The 23,378-nt window shown below is 38.6% G+C and overlaps 1 protein-coding gene across 6 annotated transcripts; it reads left to right on the forward strand.

The window, feature by feature from the left end:
- Positions 1–704: 704 nt before the first annotated feature.
- On the forward strand, positions 705–22,989 carry b3galt1b (UDP-Gal:betaGlcNAc beta 1,3-galactosyltransferase, polypeptide 1b). 6 transcript variants are annotated; one of them, XM_077616545.1, is made up of 4 exons: positions 734–837; positions 1,329–1,440; positions 2,196–2,289; positions 19,890–22,989. In XM_077616545.1, the coding sequence occupies exon 4, from the start codon at positions 20,115–20,117 to the stop codon at positions 21,096–21,098; it is 984 nt and encodes a 327-aa protein (XP_077472671.1). In that variant the 5' UTR covers positions 734–837; positions 1,329–1,440; positions 2,196–2,289; positions 19,890–20,114; the 3' UTR covers positions 21,099–22,989. The 6 variants fall into 6 exon arrangements, with proteins under 6 accessions (XP_077472668.1, XP_077472671.1, XP_077472672.1 ...); XM_077616544.1 differs by lacking the exon at positions 2,196–2,289 and adding an exon at positions 903–988 and having other exon boundaries at positions 784–837; XM_077616546.1 differs by lacking the exon at positions 2,196–2,289.
- Positions 22,990–23,378: the final 389 nt, after the last annotated feature.

Below are 23,378 nucleotides of genomic sequence, written 5' to 3' on the forward strand. Positions count from 1 at the left end.
TCTAAAAACCTAGTGTTGTCAATGGCATTGAAAAGAAGCATTCACTGCCAGTCTTTTCAATTATGTTGAATTGGACATTTATCATTGTGATTGGCAGACAATGAGTTAATCATAAATATTAATGCTATTAATGATATATTTTTATTAATTATGTATAATCTCTAGAGTGTTTTAGTGGCTATTTGTGTTGTTTTAATTGATTTGAAATTGTGCTATGAATATTTTGTTTATTTATAATTTCATTTTAATTAAAATTAAGAATTCCGCTTTAAAGTCAGAATTTCGGCCATCTTTTTTTTTAAAATCAGTGGCACTAATACTCCGTGTCTAAAGGATATTGTCTACGTTATTAAAAAATGTAAAAAATACAAAATGTTGCAAAAAAATGGATAAAATCAGTTTAAAAAAACGCATGCAGCAGAAAACAGGAAATGTTGGCCAGTGTATTTTATGTACCACTAAAAATTGCAAATTAATACATTTATTTTGCATTTAAACATGTAATTTCAGTTACTTTCTACCATCCTAAAAAGATGCAAATGACAGCGTTGACATCAAAGCTTGCATTTCGTGTCCATTATTTAAAATCTGTCAAAGTCACGTCGTCAACTACGTTGCTGTCTGTATCTACGATGGGCGGGTCCAGAAACGTTTCTGCAAGGCGATTGGCTGATGACTCTGTGGATTTGAACGCCCATTGGCCAACAGTGCTGACGTTGGCGCCCCGTGCTACTCGCAATCGGGGCTTTGTCGGCGTGATAAACGCGTTGCAAGATGCTACTGTGGATGACGAGGATCTGGCTTGCTGTGCAAACGACGGCTCTGCGATGCGGTGAGGTAAGCACGGCATAATATTCTCGCTCTACCGTCGCATTTTCTTGTGCTCCCTCTTTTCGATTCAGTGGATGAAATCGCCCTTTCACTCTCACGCCGATTGTGGAATGCCCTTGCTCTCTGTGACATTCCACGCGAGTTCCCAGTATGGCAGGTATCCGGATCTTTCTAACAGAGCGAGCCATAAACAATTCATATTTTCTAATGTTATTTCTCGAGATCCATTCTCAGAATTGAAAAGCAAAAATATATGAATCTGCGATTTTTTATTTTGGCATTTCACCACTTTTTGAGTGCAAAAAGTCTTTGAATTCTTTTGACAACATTGTTATGCTGTTGATAACCAATCAGTTTCAATGATATTCATGCAGAAGAGTAATTAAAAAACAAAATTATGATTAAAGTGGTGCTAGAGGTAGTGTCGACATAACGCTCCTATTGCTGCGTTTGGGACTCTGCTCTCTCACCAGCGATTTCCATATTTTACCTCACAGGTTAGTGGAGAGCCATATGCACCTTTGGAAAGAGCCGCATATGGCTCCCGAGCCATAGGTTCCCTACCCCTGCACTATGGTATTTGTAGATCTCTCATGACAGTAGACACAGGTAGGTTCTTAGAGACGGCCGTTTATTGTTGTTTATGTCGAAAGTCACCCTTCAAATTGTTCCTTTGCCCTTTTAATTATAAACCTCGAAAGTGATTCACACAAGTTTTACACCTAACAACTGGTTAAGGAGTTTGTTTAACGCAGCTCTTCATAAATCTTAGATTAGAACAGGTCTTCTCAATGTTCTCTATTACTTCGTTCAGGTCCTTTTCTGAAGCCTCAGACATCAGGATCAAATGTATAAAAATTTGAATTTAAAGGTAACTTGACATTTCAAGACACTATTAAATGTAGAGATGAAAAGGATACTGAGTGCATTTGCAATTTCTAAGGTAAACCACTTCTCACACCACATTAACTTGAAGGCTGTAGTGGAGTACTTCTTGGCTTTAGTTTAGAGTTGTCTTTTAACACAGTCCGTTCATCCCATCAGCTTGCGAACCTGGGCATGGACATGGTTTATCTGAGGTTGCACATGGATGCACAAAGTGTAGATCTTCAAGGTACTATTGGTAGCTTGAACGACAATAGGAATTGATCCAGTCTGCTGGTTTTTCCTTAGCTAGACTACTATGAATTTGAGTGTTTGCAGTAAGCTAAAGCATGAATCTGGAGCGGATTTATAGCAATCCCACAAAGGGCTGCAGTTGGTGCAGGTTTTAGTTCCAACCCATAAGAGGAAACCATTCCACCAATCTGGTATGTTAGATATAAAATCAGTGGATTGCAGTCAGGTGCTTCTTGTTTCAGCAGAAATCTAATTGGCGTGTTGGATCGGTTGGAACCAAAACCTGCACCCACAGCAGCCCCCGAGGACCGGATTGCTCACCTCTGGCTCTAACGTGAGGTATATAAACATGCATAATTGCTGATCTTTGGTGGTGGCCTAGGGGGTGACATTTTGTAGGTTTGATTTCTTGAAATGTAGATCTTGGGGCAAAAAAGTTTGAACATCCAACAGCCAACCGTTCAGGTTTTAGCTACACTACAGTATAGCAACAGCAGCTTAGCAGTCACCAATTATCATTCATCTAGTAAATTGTGAAAATCCACAATATTTAGGGCTTATGTTGACAAATTCTAAAGATTTTTTAATGTACTATGTTGGGGATGTGTTCAGTTATTGCTGCTTTGGAATTGATTCGGAGTCATTGACCAGATTGAAACAGGTTAGCAAGATCTGATTGGACTTCAATCTCCAGTTCAGTTTTTCATAATATGGCTGCCTATAAAATGACTTGTCAATTATGTCGGCATCTTGAGTGGTCGATCAGCCGTCACGTTTCAGTAGAAGAAGCCATGAGTATTTCAAGTAAGAAGCTAGAACCAAATCAGGAAAAAGATTGTTAAACACTGTGTACAATTTGTTACAAGTTGGCTTTTAGAAAACTATTGTTTTGGAGTTAACAACATAGTATATGTATGTTCAGAGCATTATAAAAGTAACTATTACTGGTATTATAAAATCATTTTGTGTCTTGTAATGCAAGAAGCGAGAATTCATATTGAACAGGACATGTGAATCAAACTGAAAAAAAGGAAGGGTTTTGATCTTTCACAAACCTTTCCTCTGCTAATACAAGATGTATGAATAGATATAGTCAACACCTAATCAGAATTCTGTGTTTGTGGGGAAAAACCCAGAGATTTCATGTTCTATCACCCAGCTCATTGATCAATGCATGGATTTTTATGTCCATCCTTCCTGAGCATCTTCCTAGTGAAATCTGTTTAGATTGACAGTGCATCTTCCTTCCCACTGCCTGGACATTTCTCATCAGTACCTGGATCACGGGCTAATCTACTTTCCCTTTTTTCCCACATGCCCGTTTCCTATCAGAGCTCCATTTGGTTTTTATGAGGATGACGGTCCAAAGCCAGACATGTTGTGTATGTGAAAAAACTCCTCTTCATTTTGTTAGCTCCTGAGAGAGAGTGCATGGTGTAACGACCCGGTCAGTGTCTGACGGTGTCCTTCTTACTCTAATCACATTTCCGCAAGGTGTAATTAGTTAAGCGAGTTTAAATGCGTAATCCCCGGTTTTAGTGTTGTGCGACTTTGCTTAGTCAGTGTTGCTTGCCTGATTACGTGTGAACAACATTCTCCACAGTTGTTTTCAACTATTTGTCCCCTTTAGTATTGTTTTGCTGTTGGTTATATTTACGCTTTTAGACTATGCCTATTTATTTTATTATTATGGTTAGAAAGCCCAAAGGTTTTTTCTTTTCCCCATTCTGCTTAAAACCAAACATCAACAGATCCCTGTATCGTACGGTTTGTTGATTTTCCTCACTTGGAGACTGAGTAATAACTTTATATGCAATAATATATTATAAAATAAAATCCGATTTATCTGACACAGAATGATGCCTTGGCTTGGCACAGAACAAATGTTGTTGTGTCTTAGAAGCAGATCTGAACCAAGCTGAGTTTCAAGATCTTTTAGAAAAATGGCTTTCATCCCTCATGTGTAAATGCATTGAAGTTTTATGTCAACTATTGCTCATATCCATTCAACATTTCTGTTTATGTCCTGGGCATTAGTCATTGTCATCCCTTTGCACAGCTGCCAGAATGACTTTTTCTATCCGCGATGCGACTCTGGCAGGATTTTCTTCTTCAGCCATAAGCCAAAGTTAAAATGAAGGCAGCACAGTACAGATTTAGGGCGCTCACTTGAAAAGCACAAATTAAAAAGGCAATTTGCTTTGCATTGCATTTTCCTTGAAGCTGCTTTTGAGAATTTTATTTTAGTTCTCTTCCTAAATAGCCATAATTAAATTTTGCAAATTGGAATAGACTCTGGGGTGGGACAGAGGCATGTAAGGTTACTGTCACTGCTTCATGGTGTCTGGCTATGAATTTGGACTCTGGTATGACATCCAAATGTTTGTATGTTCACCGCGAACCATCCACGTTATCCCCCCAAAAAATGCATTTTATGTTGAATGAAAACGTGGCATGACATTCCATAAGTGTAGATTGGCAGTCTGACTATTACTCCCAATAGACGGACTTGCGAAAAAAAAGGACAACTTATTTTTCTGGTCCCATAAGGCTTAAAGCTACTTTAAAATTCTCTTACTCACTTTTTCCATTCCCCTCCAGGGAGATTCTCTTTTATAGGCATCCATTTGTTCTTTAGGTTTTTTTTTATACCAGGTTATATATTTTGTAGAGTTCTGCAGAATCAGTTTCAAGACGTTTGACTTTGTAAGCATTGTTAGCTTGATCTTTGTGGATACCATGTAAATGGCAATGAATTTGGGGAAAGAAATGTATTATTGTCCATTCAGGAAACACAATTCATTGCATTGTTAAGTTTGTGAGCCATTCCACCCGAAAGAAAATTTTCTCACGCAGTCTCAAAATGCGATAAGATACCATTTAGTGGCAATGTGTGCATTTTCATCTAATATATTATTTACGACTAAACTCGCGGCTCAAAAAGTTTTACTTAAAGGTTTGCATTTAAATGTTGCGTTTAAGCAGATCTATCACAAGCATAAAACAATTCCACAGTTGCCTGTTTGAGAAGCTTGCACATAAGGTTGGTTGATATTAAAATTAAAATAAGAAGTCTGTTTATTTGTATAAAAATACGGCACAATTATCTAATCTTTAGCTATTATTATTGTATTTTAGGATCTTGAATTTCTTCATATTTGAAAAACACCAATAGGGTTTATTTAGCCCATTCTGATCCTTTTTAAATGATATATGCCTTTTTTGGAAAGCTTGGCAAACACACTAAGAACGGCCAGAAATCTAATTTAAAAAAAATAAGACCTCGCTCATGATCCAAAGCTACTAAAATATACAGAAAAGACATTCACATGTTCCAACCTCTGCCAAAAAATATTATATTTGCGCAGTATGTTTTGTGTTTTTAATAAGAAAAATACCATATTGTACTAAAAGACATGCATGACTAAAATGTAAGAATTTAACAAGTTTTAACACTTTTCTTTTAGGCTTATTTCATCTAATTTTAGATGAGATAGAGATAAATCTAATAATACAACAGTAATATTTTCACCATGAACACGTATCAGAAAACATTATATTGAGTATAATATTACCGAAGAACAGTGAAGCCAATTGTTAGCAAGTCTGCAATGCAGTCACATTCCAATCAAATGTATGCAAATTTCATCTATTGTCTGCCTGCAGCAGTTGCAATTGTACTTTTATTTTGCTCATCTGAAGCACAACAGATCTCAGAAAACGGTGTGAGTAAATTATTTATTATCTTGAGAAATTAATTAGCTTCTTGTTGATTATGTCCTAGAAAGGGAATGATAATAACAACTGGGAGGCTAATCAAATAAGCAGTCACTCAAACAATGACATAATAATTTACTCCTTGCTATTTTAAGCTGTCAAACAATTCTTCTGGACGTTTCCAGTCCAAGGGCCCCAGTAACTCTGCGTCTCTGTGGTCTCCACAGTTGAGTTGCCTTGCGATCCTTGAAGACTTTCTGACTGATGTGCCGTCTCAGCGCACTCGCTGGACAAGGCTGGAAGCCTAGAACCGATCTAATCGCTTCTCCTCGCCTTTCTAATATTCCAAGCATCTCAAAAGCCAGCTTGGACATTTGGAGGGCCGAAGTACCCCAAGGGTCCAGCAGGGGCTGACGCAAAAATCTATGCCGAGATAGTAAATCTTTTATCAGTCCATGATGAATAAAACACGTTCATGCTTGGAGGCTCAAGATGCCGCCCTTTCATTTTTTTGGCTCTCCCGCCACAAGTAGCCATTTGCACACTATATGAAGGGACTTTACACACAAAAACAAAAAGATGTTGGTTATCCTCTATCGTTCGACTAATTAAAAAAACAACATTCTCATTCTGCTGATTCAACACAGGCTGTTTGGAAATGGTAGCTTTGAATTAGTCTTCATTTTCATAGGATGCACTATGTGATGATTATTTAAATTAAGTTGCGCCTTTGCCAGCAGGAATTCATCCCCATTCAGTGTCATTCCCTCATTTTCACTCTCCTTGGAATCACAATGCGTGAGCGAAGACCCATATGGCCAGATTGGCACTTGCTTGACGAAAAACATGACGGATGTTTTATTTCTATACAAAGTAGTATCCATTCATTCATTTATCTTCCGTACCGCACATCCTCGTAAGGGTTGCGAGGATTGCCAGCGCCTATGCTGACTTCGGGCGAAAGGCAGACTACACCCTAGACTGGTCGCCAGTGAGCCGTAGGGCACACAGAGACAAACAACCATCTGCACTCACAATCATAGTCTAATGTGGCCTATATCCGACCAATTTGGATTTGTTGTAAAATATGGTAGGGCGGCTTATTGCTAGGTGCACTTGATGTCCATAAATTATGTTTCAGTAATAGTCAAAATACTCTAAGTGGATTGAAAAATAAGTGACTTGCTTCGTATCCTGCCCTTTTTTTTTTAACATGCTTTTAAGTTATGTATTTTTAAGAGTTCCATAAAATATTGTTAAATAATTGGAATGAACATGTTTCTGTCGATGGCAGTGAATAGGTTAAATGTTTGGTTTTCTGGTTAGAATTATGTATGTGTTGATGACACATGCAACATCTTAACAGCTCGACCCCGTCCCACATCACCGTCACATCACATAAGTAGCACGTACTGACAATCAGCATAAATATGATCTGTCATTGTCTCGGTTTAAGTCACCATTATAGGTTCCTGTCATATAATGCACAAGCATAATGATCCTAATTTGGTTAGCCACAGTGAGACGCTACAGGCAGATGAGCTGCAGGATGAATGCAATCAAAACGTTCCAGCTCTTAACTCGCCGAATGTAACCTTGGCAGCACAAGTGGGAAGCTGTAACGGGTGGCTGTTTCATATATATTGTCACTATTTCATGATCGGCCTAGCACAGGAAACAACATTCAAATTTTCACGTCCCTTTTTTGTTGTTGTGATGAGGGTAAAAATCACAGAGCCGTAACTAAACTCTGCTGAGGGTATTAAAAAAAATAGCACATAATGCTTACTGTATATATTCCACACTGGATGTAAAGCAGCATTGTTGCTTTTTTACTTCTTGCAAGGGCTGTTATCACTTTGTCAATAAGGGCATTAAAGTCATAAAAGGACAAAATTAAACTGCAAACGCAGCAAGACAAATCGTGTTTTGCTCAAGAGTCAGCATTTCTCCCAGTCTCACGCTGTCATGCTCCTCTTCACATTTAGATGCCCTCACGGCTTAAAAGTCGGAAGCCGCAGAACTCGAAGTAATCCACGTATCAACTGCTAACCATTTCGTCCTCACGTTTTTTTATTTTTTTTTATTTTATTCTTTTCAAATAACTCAATTGAAGTCATTGATGCCAATAGATTTCACATCCTGACCGTTTTTTTAATCTGTTCTGTCATGCTGCTTAGACACAGAGAATGGCAAATCTGAGGCTGAAACCATTTTAATGTGCCACATAGGAGATTGGTGTTTTTTCTTTTGTGGTTGTTTGTATTGTGTTGTTTATTCAGAGAATGCTGCTGGATAGAAAAGGATAGAAAAGGCTTTTGGTAGTCAGAGAGACACAATGAATAGAGGGAATAGTTATGTAATCACATTGAATAAAAATATATTCATATATTTATTGGGATCAGTTGGTTCCTGTGGCAAAGGCAATATCTGGTGGTAAGACATGAACAATTGTTTGTCCAGATTTATATAATATTTGTCCCGATTATTGAAGCCAATTGTTGACCAATCACTTAGAAAAACAAACTCATCTCTCGCCTTCCATTCTTGCCTTCTGTCTTAAAAATATACACTAGTATTGTAGCTGGAGCAAGTGCTTTGCAATACTTTTTTTTCTCCTGTGTCATCCAAGATGCCGTCTGCCAAATGGACAGAATCCAAAAAAGTGGGAGGGTGTATGAGAGAATGTAGAAACGAAGCACAAATGAGTTTCCTGTGGCTGTGTGTGGTGTGATAATGATGTAAGCATCCAAAACACTGCAAAGGCTAAGAAATGTGTCCTAAAATCCAATTCACTGTAGAAATGGAGTTTAAAAAAAGAGGTAAGGTGTGTTTTGAAGCCAAGAAAAATGTTACTCTGTATGTACAGGGTTGTGTGCTGTTGTTTCTGGGAAGCCGCGGGACACCTTGGTTGAAGGTGACACCCATCAGTGTCTCACACAGTCTGTCAGGGATTGATAGCACAAAAAAAATGCCCAGCCATTTCTGAAGTCCAGCCTGAAGGAAACTTGAAGATTGGCTGAAAGGGATAAAAAGCAGCGCCGCATTGTGATTCCTCCCAGTTTGTGTGCAAGTGTCGTCCGTGTACCTAAAAGCACCTTTCTGCTTGAAAGAGAGCTTTTAGTATGAACTTGAGTTGAAAAGAAGGATTTTTAGCTGAAGGCGTCGATAAATATCTTGCCACTGAATCAGGTCTCAATGGAATTTTGGGGGGTTCATTTTCTCTTTCTTTCTCTCCACGGAGTTCTAGGAGTCAGTGCCTCTTTTATTTCCCGTAGTCGTGTTCACGATATTAAGCCAGGATTGTAAGGCGATGCATTTGCCAAATGTATTGTTACATGATAGGCGGCGGTGTGGTTTGAAAGCAAAATCATTCTCACTTGTGTGTGAGTGTTTTGAAAAGCAAAATCATTCTCACTCGCGTGATGGAGAATCAACACAAAAGTGAGACTTGAGTGCGGGTGGCATTGGCTTCATATCTTATCCCCTAGCATATCGTAATTACTTTGTCAAGAAGGGCTTTAAAGTCCTAAATATGAAAAATTCAAGCCACGGCAGAGAGATAAATAAACAAACTCATATGCTCATGATGAAAGTATATTGATCACATTTTCTGACACTGAGGAAAAATGCAGCACACATAGCCAAAGGCATTTCTTTTTTTTCCCAGTCTAATCCCATTTTGCAGCTCTTGTGGGCCATGGTTGCTTTGGCCTGTCGGTAACGTTAGGAAAATGCATTCCCACCAGCTCAAAACAACTCCCACAGATTAAAAGGATATTTATCAAAACATGTATTCTACATATTAACGCATTGGTGCCATAGAAGAAATTATATCATTTTAATGATACTCAATTACGTCATTCTGCCAGATAGTATCACATCAAATGTATTGGATGTCAATACCACCATATGACTTAAATATTTTTTAGAGTAATACAATACAAAATTAGATTTAGACTACTAAATAAAACACATTTTTGTTACAATCTAAAACCCAACTATCATTTCTTTTTAATCCTAAATGAATGTTTTTTTTTTAAATCATCTAAACTCACTGTGCAACATGTCAAGGTTTTTAATAGGAACACCATGTATTCTATGTAAAACCGAGCTTACCAAGTTATAAAGAAAGTAAACATTTTACCTAGACATATATCCCTTTTTCTCTAATACCAAGTACAACTCCAGCCTGAATCTTAAATTTGTTGGCAAACCCTGACGTGTCCAACTGCCTGCGCAAACTTGCCATCATAAATGAAATCAGTTCATATCTGATCTAGAGGCTCTGCTGCAGGACTTGCATGTACAGTTGAATGTCTCTCTGTACACCTGATGATGAAACACTATCACTAAACGTTCCATCTCCATGCTAGCACGGTATAGAATGTACATCCTAATTTGAAAGTGTTTGAATCTTGCGATGTTCTTGTCAATGGTAGCGGTCTGGGTGGGAGTACCTTGAAACGATTGACAGAGTTGGAGGTCGCAGCTCAGTGTTTGTGATGTGGGAAAATCCACAAATTTCCCAATCGCTCATTTTTTTTGACAAAGGAGTAGTAAACCACAATTTTACTGGATGTTTTTTTTTGTTTTTTTTTGCTTTGTAAAGGTTCCCTTGGGAAGAATGAAGAATTATAATACTTGGGCTTTAAAGTTGTAGCAGCAGATCAGCAATCAGTTTCAGGGCTCAGTTGCAAGTGTTTATGCTCATTGATGTCAGAATCTTGTTCACGATATATTAAGCTTCTAATCATAGCAGATGAATTTATGGAAATTGGATGGCATCATCTTTTCTTTCCCCTCTTTGCAAATCAATTATTTACTGTTGTATGTCATCTGAGCTGGAGAATTGCAAAACAAAAAAAGGAAGCAAATGAAAGTGCAGGTGGAATTGACTTTTTCATATTGATTCCTGTACATTTAGTCACGCATCCCAACACTGCATTACAGCATGTGCAGATACGGTACATGATTTTCATTTCTTTCTAGTCAGCAGAAATGTCAAATTCTCTTTGGAAAAATGTAAGGGTAGTGCCGTAATCCCGCCCGGGAAATATTCCAAAGGTGGATCGGTTATTTGAAGCAAAATTGAGCATCTCAACTGTAATTTAGTGGGTAAAAATGCTTTGCCATTAACTTGCACCTAAATGAAGTGATAACTCCATCCTTTTGTATGTAGAACATTAGTAAATGACATAATCTATCTTTTTTTTAATGGAATTAATCTGATTCCCTTGTAGGATGAGTCCATACAGTGTTTTAGTCCTTTGAAGGTAGCAGATGGCCAAGTTGAAAGTCCTAGGTGAAAATAATTAGAGATGGGGTGACTTCAGGCATCTTCTCTTACTTAACAACTCAAAGCACTTGTTTTAAATGCGGATTTAAAGTAAAGCCTCCTCTTGATGTCAAGAAAGTTGAAGTACCTGTAAACCTGCATGATGAATAACAGTATAGAATTAAACATTATTCCTATAAAAATAACCCTAAAGGTTTAACTACACCGTGTAATAGTCTAACATTAAAGTAGAAGTTTTGCTAGTAAAAAACCTCATCAAAACTGTTAACTATCCCAGTCGTTTAACTCATTGGCTCAATTCATTCAATGCAGAGGTATGTAACATTTATGTCGGCATGTTAAATAAAAAATACCCTAAATACAATAACAGTCATCAAATGGCTATTAAAATTTAAATAAAACAAACAATACAACGACGGTACTGTAAATGTTTCTGCATTTTGTATAATTCAATTCAGTGTATGCCAAAAATGATTAGTTCACAACTACATCTGTTGGGAAAGTACTCTATAATCATACGGGTTTGCTAATCCGACAAAAAAAACGTTTAATCTCCTGATTGCACACAGCTATTGCTTTGGTTTTCCACAGTGCCTTTTGATGGCAATTCAAAACAACTTTTTATCTTCATGAAATTAAATTTTCATTTTATCGAACTGCATGATACAATACGAGTAATGTAAACAATCACCTCCTTGCATATTGCAAAAAAACCCACAATAAAACAGCCTTATCCTAAGAATATTTTCACTGAAGATATGAAAAAAATATATCTTTGAAGAGTCTGCAACCCCATCTCCCCCCTTTTGATGAAGCAGATATGTCGCCAAACAAGACATAATTATAGTCTGCAACCATCTTAAACCGTCCACTGTAATTTCCCCGTGGCTCTATTTCACTAAACATTGTCAGGGCCAATTAATATCTTTACAATGCAATCATCTCACGAACGTTGAAATTACAGTTTGATGAGGCTTATTAAATTGCAGCATGGAATTCCAAAAGTGGACAATAGGGTCGTCAAACATCAAAGTATGCATACTGAAATATATCCAAAAATACTTTTTTTTATTGTTATCCAGTCCAATTATATCCAGTTAGTTTGTTGCACAGTATTACACCTAAATATTTTTCAAATTGGGGACATTGTCCTATTCATTTGTTTTTGCAGTACAACAGGTCACCAGAAATTGGATTTTGCATTAATCTCGATAGTAATTGGATTGCTTTTTAAAATTTTGTATTAATGTAGTATCAAACAAGGTGCTGCACATGGAGTATTTTGTTGAGTATCAATATCGGGTAGAAAATCTTTAGTATCATGTCAATACTAGTGTAAAACTCACATTTAACTTGTCATTCTGTTCCTTCCTTGAAAGTCATTTTTTAGACTTAACTGTTACAGTTACACTTATTCAGTTTAATCATTATGGTGTTAAAAATTGGTAAGTAAAATGATGAATAATCGTGAATCCTTGAGAAGTAATGTCAACATACTCAACAGGGTTTTTTTTTCATGTTATACTCTGAGCTGTATAGAAAGATCAGTGAAAAAGGTTTTATCGATTTTAGAGGTGTAGAACTGTTTTAAAACAGAGAATAAAAGCTAATGGACAAGTTTTGAACCCGATTAAATCTATTGACATCAACTGAGCCAAAGGCACGTACTGACTCACACACGCAGCAAAATATATTGACATTTTATCTTTTCTTCTGAAATAATTATGGGGTACTGCAATGCTATCATACCCTCACAAATCCGTTGATAAAACTCGATGGATCAGGTGTAAACAATATTGACACTGTCAGATTATCCTCATGAAATGCTCTATTTGCGGATATCTGTGGAAACTAAAAACTGTAGTGAACCAAATCCATCATATTTAAAATAAAGAGTTCACACTTTAAGATTCTACTTTGTAAGTTAAAATTTACAATGTGAGTAGTATCCTGTTTCGAAGACTCCCATATTTTGCAAGCAAACAATTCAACAAAATCCCACAGCAAAGTATTTGACGACAACAGCACAACACATCCTAATTAAGGCGCCACACGCTCTGTCTCCGAGGCCGTGGTGTCTCCAGAGGATTCTCACTAAGGAGTAAATTTGGGTTCATCCTTTCTCTGGCTCCGCTTGGAGCACCGTTGAGTGAAAACAAACTGTAGCGAGCACTTTCCAGTGAAAAACTCTTTTAGTTCTGCTCTCTACTGAAGAGAGAGACTTGTCATCGCAAAGTCCCAAACGTGACCACCATTGTTTTAGTTTGTTTAGACGGTCTTCAAATCCTACATCACTTGGCACCCCACTGCCATTGAGGGTGGGGGGTGTCCAATCCATTTTGACTGGGTGGGTGGGCAGCGGTTTTAGCTGCCAGTCCCTCCTGGTCAAAATGGTAAAAATAAATTTTTTTGCTAGCTACCACAACATATTCTCTGTGAATAGTATGCATATTTAGTACACAGCCTGCTGATGAATGAGTTCCATTTTTATTTCAGCAGACAGGTGTAATGTTTACAAAAGAAATGGAGAGGATATTGTTTTATTCCGTGCAATGTTCCACACTTATTTTTTTCTGATATTACAAAATCCAAGTCTAGTGATGGATTCCACTTTGTTTTCTTCTTATTTTTAAAGAGTGGGAAAGACTATATTGATGCTATATTCATTTATAACCACAATTTGCAGTGTTTTGGTATTGGAAATATTTTCTAATTGCATAACAGATTTTTTTATATCATTATTGCATATAGCCGGTCTTGTATCACTATAATTGTCGTTTTATTTTATTTTTTTACAACCTCAAAAGATAAGATTTCCCAATACGACTATATTTTGATATTATAAAAGACATAAAAATAAAATGTCACCACTTGGGGACAAATTGCACAGGGGAACATTGCTGTTTCACAAGGAAGCACCAATTGTGCCTTGTTAGCTTCCTATACATTGCTCCTGTAATAGCAGCCATAGTGGTACACAATTCCTTCCAATTCCTCCACTATTTCATTCTCCCTTCTGCCCAGGAGACTCAAAATGTTCTCCTGGATTCATGGTTTATGGGGAAAAACAGCCAAAGTATTTATATGAAAAAAGAGAGCTACTATATATATATATATTTTTTTTTTTCAGGCTTTAAATGCTGTCACATGATTCTAATCTGCTCAAACATTTATACTCCCAATCTGCTTTCGGATTTAGTAGTACTGAAACTACTGTGGGCTGCGCTCTAATTGGCTGGTCTGAGCACGTCTTTCTATTATAGTGTTTAGTAAACAAGTTTTCTTCGGTCATAATTTAAGTATGAATTATAAAAATCAAGCTTCAAGCGAAAGGAAGATGAGTTTGCAACTGGGACTAGCAAAGGAAGTGTCCTGTTCCGTGGCCGATGCCAACATATTGAATGTGAATGCATAATTCATGGCAAAGCGAAGGGAGTTGGGGAGAGGAAGGTGGAACCAAGAGAAAACATGTTTATTTCTGTAGTTTTCATTTTTTACAAGATTATATAAATATATGCTTTGACAAAGCAGTATTGTAAATATCGCATGTCTCAAAAATGCGTTTGCAGATTTCATCGGTTTTGTTGTCAAGTTATAAGAAAACCCATAACTATGTTCGATGATGATTTGCCTCTGAGAGCTTTGTGTGTCAAGGCCCACGTTTCATAAACAATGGAAAAACACACGCCGCCTGTGCCAGGTCTATGAAGATGGCAACAGCTTTCGAATGCCATCTGGACCGGCAGTACATAAGATCGGCTAATTTCATAACACAACGGACTTGTCGGAGTGTACCATTTGAAATAATATTTGAGTAGAAAAAAAGGGGTTTGCTTGTGCACAAGCTATTTTGATGATCAACTAGCAGACCGATTGATGCAGTTTTGAGCCACACAAAAAAAGATGTCTTTTTATTACAAAAAAAATAGAATGGTTCTTGTGGTGCAGCGTGTGTGCGTGTGGACTATTTGTGGATTATGACATGGCTTAGTGACCTAAAATAGCCACCAAACCTCACTAAAAGGAAAATGTGGACTTGTGCTATAAACTGCAACCTATGAAAATATCACAATGATTGCTCTAACATTTTTAATGGAATAGATATTGTAAACTGCCGAGCTTTAACACGTTTTAACGGGCTTGGAAATCCCAGTAGTGGTGTGAAAGACCAGTTTATTTGAGAAATTCTTTTATAAAGCTTGCATTCAAATAAGTATGAATACTGCGTCGAAAAGGGAAAATAAAACGATGTATTAAACAGCCATTTTTGTGGAGAGATTTGAACTTATTAATGGCAATTCCAATTATTTGAATAAGGACTGTTTAAATGATAATGCTTTGAGTTACGAGCTTGGTAAGGGAATGAATAAAAATCATATCAAGGGACTATCTTATTTCAAAATGTAGTTAAATACTGAAGAATACACTAATTGTTGAATAGTATATAATAGGACATCCACCAATTTTCTAAGGAAGCAGTGTCTTACTGAAAGGCCATTTAAGGACAGTAACGTTTGGAGAGCCACCTTGGATGTGACCCATCATTTGCCGTCCTCCATTTAGACAGTCATCATTTCTATCATGGCGGCTGCATCTTGTTTCATCATGAAATGAGAAATGCAGCCAAATGAAAGCTAATAGCTTCTCAGCAAGCAGAGACTGTAGGTTATTTCTAGGTCGGGGAAATACAGCATCCCACGTAATTTCGGTGCTACACAAGTCCATGGAGAGAGACTGCTGCCGTCATGCATTTTGTTCTTGTCATTTTTCAGTTTGTGATGGAGAATAATCATAGCTGATGATTTTGCTTCCAAAGATGAAGGAGTTTTCTCTGAGAGGTCCCATGAGACTGACTTGTTCCCTTACAACACATCATTTTGCCACATGCATACTCACTCTCGCGTTCCCTTTTTCCCCACCTAATGTCATTCTGTACCTTGCATTATCTTTCAAATCTCAGTGACGCCTTGCCTTTTTTTTGACATTTTCATTTGGCGTGACAGCCATCTCTCGCCGTGCTAAATTGTGTTTGCCGTGTACAAGACAGCAACGCTAGTTTCGCGGCTTTGGGTAATAAGTAACCTTGCTTGGCACATTTATTGGAGAGTAATTCACAAGCCTGCGGAGCAGCGTCAGAGTTTCACTCCTATCAACCTGATAAGCTTCCTGCAGGTTACTGAAGCTTATTTTGCATTTCTGACTTGACTCTCTAAATAAATTTTAATAAGTCAAATAGGGCCACCCGATGGTGCAGAGTTTTTCCGCTTGACTTTGGTGCAGTCAGAATTTGGGTCCGATTAACTATTGGTAGTGGTGATTGTGAGCGTGAAGGGTTGCCTGTTTCATTGTAGTAACCAATTCAGGGTCTCCCCCTGGTTGCTGGGATAGGCTCCAGCACCACAACCCCCCCACGACCCTTATGGGGATAAGCGGTATGAAAGATGACTAAATGAATAATTCAAATAGGTCAGTGGAGAGTCCAATCATCCGCAGCACCATCTGTCTCTCTGATGATTACCTGACTGCTGGATGTGACGTGCCTGGCTACTTCTGCAAACATCTTTTCATTACTTGACTATTTTCAACATTTATGACACGAGATCCAAGCTATGGTTATTTCTTAATCCAATTAAGTTTCCACGATGCTCGATTTATAGCATTTTTCTATAGGTGAGGGCAGAGTTACAACTACTATGTATAATGCAATTGGCTTGTTAGTGGTGTTAGACAGTAGATATCATACTGTCAGCGCAGTGACCTTGTGGAAAGTCTGCCTTATACTCGAGAGGTGTTGGGGTCAAATTCTGGTTCAGGCCCTCAGGGTGGCGTTTGAGTTTGCTGTGGAGTCCCATTTTCTAATTACAGTTGTTGTTCACTTGCGTGCTAAGAAAGTGTGTTTAAATTACACTCTAAGACATGTGTCAAAGTGGCGGTCTGGGGGCCAAATCTGGCCCGCCGCATCATTTTGTGTAGCCCGGGAAAGTAAATCACGAGTGCCGACTTTCTGTTTTAGGATCAAATTAAAATGAAGAGTATAGATGTATATTAAATTTCCTGATTCCCCCCCCCCCTTTTAAATCAATAGTTGTAATTTTTTAATCATTTTTTTCTGTGTTTTTAGTTGAAAAATCAATTTGTATTTCTAAAAATATATTAAGAAAGTTAAAATAAACATTGTTTTAGATCTATAAAAAACAGAATATTCAGGGCTTTTAATCCAGTTCTTTTAATCAATTTATTAAAAAAATATCTAAATATTATATCTAAAATGGTTCGGCCCATGTGAAATCTAGTTGACGTTAAAGCGGCCCGCGAACCAACCCGAGTCGGACAACCTTGCTCTAAGAAAAATAAATAATGATAATATTACATTATTCAAGGAGCCAACCATGACATTAAATTCTTGTAGTAATAACAACAATAAGCAATTTGGACAAATTTATCCCAACACAAAATTTACATTATATTACAATTGGTCTGCTTAATTCCTGAATAATTGTCCGGCATTAATATTTAAGATCTAAAATTTCACTTGTAATCATGGCATGATGTTTTAATTTAAAATTGTGTTATTGAAAGACTAACTAAAGTGTATTTTCTTGGGATATTCAAGGTCCTGTAATTTTTTTTTCTGGGCTTTTAAGAGTGTGAAGTGGTTTAGTACTGTTTCACTACTGAGCAACGTCAGGGTTTTTTCTTTTTTAGTGTCTTCGCTGCAGTAAATGGGAAGCCTGCCAGTATATTACTTGGAACAAGAGAAACTGACTGTGCAGAACTGAACAGAAAAGAACAACAGTATCTACCCAGCAAAGTCATATGTAGCTAGAGGAAGACCTGCCACTTTCAGTGCACTAGATTTGGTTAAAATGTATTTTGTAGCGTACAATAAACAGGCCATAGTGCTCTTTTCCAAGGTTGGAGAGCGTTAGTTTGGGTATTTGCTGTAAAAGCTCCTACATTTATACTCCCAAGTTGTTGCATGAACCGCAGCAAACCTGTTTGGATGAGGCGTAACATTTTGTAACTAAGACCAGCAGAACAGCCCCATTGCAATCCGTTCAATGGGCTGTGAATACACCAAGTAATGCGTGCCACTGCAGCAACATCAGTCCATGTTGGAAAATGATCCCTGCAAAGCTGTGAGGAAGAGAATTTGCCTCAACATATTTTTTAATTGTTGCTTTATTTTAGTTGTTAAAGGTTTAGGTGCCATTATTTGTTGGAAGTGTGCTGAAAATGCCCCAAAAAGAACAATCAGCAAGCAAATATTAACAGGGAATGACCGAGGGTGTATCATACTTAATAGGAAGTGACACAAAACTGCCATAGTCAACAAGAAGTGAGCTAAATTCAACTAGAAGTGACCTTTAAATCCTCCCAAAATTAACAATGTGACCCAAAATCAAATCAGAAGATTAAATCAATTAAAATCATTAAAGTTAAATCCATTTCCATTTTTCTTTTCCTTCTTAAATCCTCAAATAAAGGCCGTCATTATAAAACACATTGATTTATTGCATCGGCAATCAAGAAAGCCAGTCTGTGTGATCAAGTATAACTGTCGTCATTGGTGAAATCAAGGTGAAGTCATTGAAATCTTTTCTCCGGCTAATTATTTGCAGCTTTGTGTGAACTGCTAAATTGAATGTGGCAATGTATTAGACGAGAGATGTTGTTATTGGAAAAACACTTTGGAAGGCTGTCTGCTCATGGCCTTGCAGCCATGAATCAAAACATTTTTCTTGCGTGTGGGGCATAATAAGGCTTTTTTAGAGAGAAGTCCGCCAAACCGTTAGTCCAGAGGCTCGGGGAAAGGAATGTCACGTTATGATAAATGTTTGTCTTTATTCCCCTCTCCATATACTAGTAAGCTCTTGCTGTATCATAACATTTGATAAATGGCCTCTCTTTTGGCACTGTAGACTAATTATTTTTCCCATTCAATCCCTGCCTTTTATTTTTCAGTAAGTGTGTAGCATGCCTTTTAAGGTCCAGTGCGGCTAAAACGTACGCCCGTCCTTCCCGTATAATATTGACTGCACACTTCATGACTGACTCCGATTTTGACAACCCATATTGAGGCTGATTGGAATAATAGCTGCACAAAGACGAAGCAGCCTGGCCAAAGGCTGGGTTTCACGCTACAGTAATCTGGAGCTGTAATATTCTCTACGCGTGCAGAAACCTTCAACACCCCTCAAGTGATGAACAGTCAGGCAGTGGGAAAAGAATATCTGGTGTTAAAAATGGAGAAAAAAGAGCTTATCCCTTAGCCATGAAAATGGAGCGGAATAATGAAAGTATTTTTAAAAGTAGGCAAACATTTGTACACAAAACAAAGTCATTTAAAAATCTTTCTGGAAGACTTTTGCACTAATATTTTTATTCACGCATTGACAAAAATTAGATTTTTTTTAAGACAATGACCTACCTGAAAAAAGTAGGACCTAAATACTTTAATGACCAACATTAAAAAATATACTCTTGGTCAAAAGATTAGATTTCTCATCCAACTGAAGGGTGAACAGTCCCAAAACTTATGAATAGTAATAGTATATGAAATAGTACATGAAAGATAGATTTTTTTTTTTACATTGAAGTAAATAATTACTTATAAGGTAGCATTATCATAAAATGCCTTTGAACTGAGATGGTTGGTATTGATGATCATGTTTCAGTGCCATTGACAGTCTTAAATGTCACATCCATTTTGACTGGCAGGGTCAAAATGAATTGGACATCTAGCATTGTCAATGGCAGTCATTAAGTTAAAATAGTGCCCAATGAATGGTTAACATTTTCCAATATCTCTTGATGTGGGATTTAACAAAGAGCAGATGCTTAGTGGTTCAACTGCAGCAAAGAGGAATTCATTTGTCATATAAAAGATTGCATTTTAATGATTTTTTCCCTTCTCTTTCAGGTTTAAATGGGAATGCTGTAAAGAAGTTGGACATCAATTCATTTTTCAGGTGCTTTGCATTGGAACGCAAACAGCATCAGGCCCTTGAAAAGTTATCGATTCGTGGCAATTCATGTCGATCTGCACACAGGAGCAGCTCCATGCTGCCGCGCTGGTTGGAATAGCGCACAGGGACAGGTGGACTTATAAAATCCGGCTTGTCCCGAAACACTTAAATGCAGCATAATGCCGTCCAAAGTATCCTGCCTTTACATCCTGACAGTAGTGTGCTGGGCAAGCGCTCTGTGGTATTTGAGTCTATCTCGGCCCACGTCCACCTACATAGGTCACATGTCTCTGCCTAGCCGCAGGACTGTAAAATCTGCCAAAAACATGACCTCCAACATCCGCACGCGACCGCTGAACTCACACACCTACGAGTTTGTCATCAACGAGTCTCAGAAGTGCCATGATAGTGCCCCATTCCTGATCATCCTCATTAGCACCACACACAAGGAGTTCGACGCCCGCCAGGCCATCCGTGAAACTTGGGGCGACGAAAGCGCCTACAGCGACCTGCGTGTCCTCACCATGTTCCTCCTGGGCCGTAACACGGACGCCGTCCTCAACCAGATGGTGGAGCAGGAGAGCCAGATCTTCCATGACATTGTGGTGGAGGACTTCATAGACTCTTATCACAACCTCACCCTCAAGACGATGATGGGAATGCGTTGGGTGGCGACCTTCTGCCCTAAAGCGCAGTACGTCATGAAGACCGACAGTGACGTGTTTGTCAACATGGACAATCTGCTTTACAAGCTCCTCAAACCCACCACGAAGCCTAGAAAGAGGTACTTCACCGGCTATGTGATCCACGGGGGTCCGATAAGGGATATGCGAAGCAAATGGTACATGTCCAGAGACTTGTACCCCGAAAGTAAATACCCGGCGTTCTGCTCTGGCACCGGCTATGTGTTCTCGTCGGACGTGGCTGAGCTGGTCTTCAACACTTCGCTTCACACCAGACTTTTGCACCTTGAGGACGTGTACGTGGGTTTGTGTTTGCGCAAGTTGGGGATACACCCTTTTCAGAACACTGGCTTTAATCACTGGAAGATGGCCTATAGCCTGTGCAGGTACAGGCGGGTCATCACGGTCCACCAGATCTCCCCTGAGGAGATGCACCGTGTTTGGAATGACATGACCAGCAAGAAACACCTGAGATGTTGAAGGGGAATGTTGCTCCGAGTGTTCCTTTTGCCTTTTGTTCCTTTTTGAAAGTCATCGGTGATTGATTGAATGATGGAACCACAAAAAACATTGGAGGCTGCTACAAATCTGATCAACAACAATACAGGGTGTTCCAAAATGTTCGACCCCATTTGTAAGCCAATAATTTTGACAATGTTCATTTTCAAAGCTTTTGTAGAAACGTTTCAAGTTTTAGTGTGTAACGTTTGGCATTTACATCTTTTCAGGTTAAGTAATGCAGTACACTTCAAAAGAAAACGCATTTTGCATGTTAGTGTGTGCTCGGACTCAGTTGCTGAAGAAAGAGCAGCGTGATATCATCACAAATTTTGCTAAGTAGGCACCAACTACAAAACATATTAAGACTTGGCACCAAAAATTTAAAGGAAAGAGCTGGAATGTGGGTTTCCACACTTGCTCTTCTAACTAATCTGGATAGAGTCCCACCTGACACAATGACAAACATATCCAAAAAAAGCACCGTGACGAGAATTCAAACACAGGAGGTTTTGTTGGCACGATAACTTTAAGGTCATGCTGTTGCACATGACACTAAGTAAAAATCTGTACATTACGCAAGTATCTCCGGGAAGAGAACAACCATTGTAACAGCGGTGCTGGAAGAAAAGATTGTCAGTAGAAACACTTAGAAGTGGAGCTAGACTGCTAGTTGGACACCATCATTTGATGCATTTCTGTCCTCGGGATAGACCTGTAATGGCTATATTCTCAGCATGCGTCCACACAAAAATGCCCTCTGACCCTTCAGCTGCTTTTTTGGGGTGAAGTGTCCATGCCACTTGGGTGGGTGACAGCCCAAATCTTTGCCTATAGACATGGCCACAAAGCCCTCACTCACCCTTACTTAGATTGGCATATGTATATTAGTTGGCCAAACTCAATGTCAAATGTGCACTACACTGGTCCATGCTAGGTTTTGCTCAAATTATAGGTGCTATGCAAAACATCCAATATCATGTCCTGGTTGACCTTCTGGCATACTACCTTGAAAAAACCCTGGAGGTTAAGCAAGGTTGTGCATGGTTACTACTTGGATGGGAGCCTGCCTTGGAATACCGGGTGCTGGAAGCTCTTATTTTTGCTCACTGAACCTCGTGAGAAGCAGTTTGATCCACAATACACACAAAGCACTCACTCACACTTACTTAGATTGGATTATGTAGATTGGTCGGCCAAACTCGATGTCAAATGTGCACTACACTGGTCAATGCTTGGTTTTGCTCAAATTATAGGTGCTACGCAAAACATCCAATATCATGTCATGGTTGACCTTCTCGCATACTACCCTGAAAAAACCCTGGAGGTTAAGCAAGGTCATGCATGGTTACTACTTGGATGGGAGACTGCCTTGGAATACCGGGTGCTGGAAGCTCTTATGTTTGCTCACTTAACCTCGTGAGAAGCAGTTTGATCCACAATACACACAAAGCACTCACTCACACTTACTTAGATTGGCTTATGTAGATTGGTCGGCCAAACTCAATGTCAAATGTGCACTACACTGGTCAATGGTTGGTTTTGCTCAAATTATAGGTGCTACGCAAAACATCCAATATCATGTCATGGTTGACCTCGCATACTACCCTGAAAAAAGCCTGGGGGTTAAGCAAGGTCGTGCATGGTTACTACTTGGATGGGAGACTGCCTTGGAATACCGGGTGCTGGAAGCTCTTATGTTTGCTCACTTAACCTCGTGAGAAGCAGTTTGATCCACAATATACACAAAGCCCTCACTCACCTTTACTTATATGTATGTATTTGTGCGGCAAACCTCATGAAAAATCAAAGTTTGCTCTTGCTAAAACTATACATGCTTCTCAAAACATCTAATATGTCCTGGTTGGTAAAGTCATGTCAAGACACTTAGTCCCTGAACACCAAGATTTTTGTTTCCAGGTAATGACCAGGGTTCGAACCCAGGACCCTGGATCTCAGAGGCTAACGCTCTAACTGCTCAGCCAGCAGAACACATAATAATTTTAGTTAAAAAAAAAAAATTGACATGCGTTTTGCGCCCAAAACCAATGTCAATTTTTTTTTTTTAACTAAATTTATTGTGAGCTCTGCTGGCTGAGCGGTTAGAGCATTAGCCTCTGACATCCAGGGTCCTGGGTTCGCATCCCAGTCACTACCTGGAAACAAAGATATTGGTTCCCCTCCCACCAAAGGTGGGAGGGTGCACCAAAACATATTGGTGCCCCCTCCCACCTTTGGTGGGAGGGGGCACCAAAACATATT

Source organism: Stigmatopora argus, chromosome 13 (genome assembly GCF_051989625.1).
Source record: "Stigmatopora argus isolate UIUO_Sarg chromosome 13, RoL_Sarg_1.0, whole genome shotgun sequence".
Lineage (NCBI taxonomy): Eukaryota > Metazoa > Chordata > Actinopteri > Syngnathiformes > Syngnathidae > Stigmatopora > Stigmatopora argus.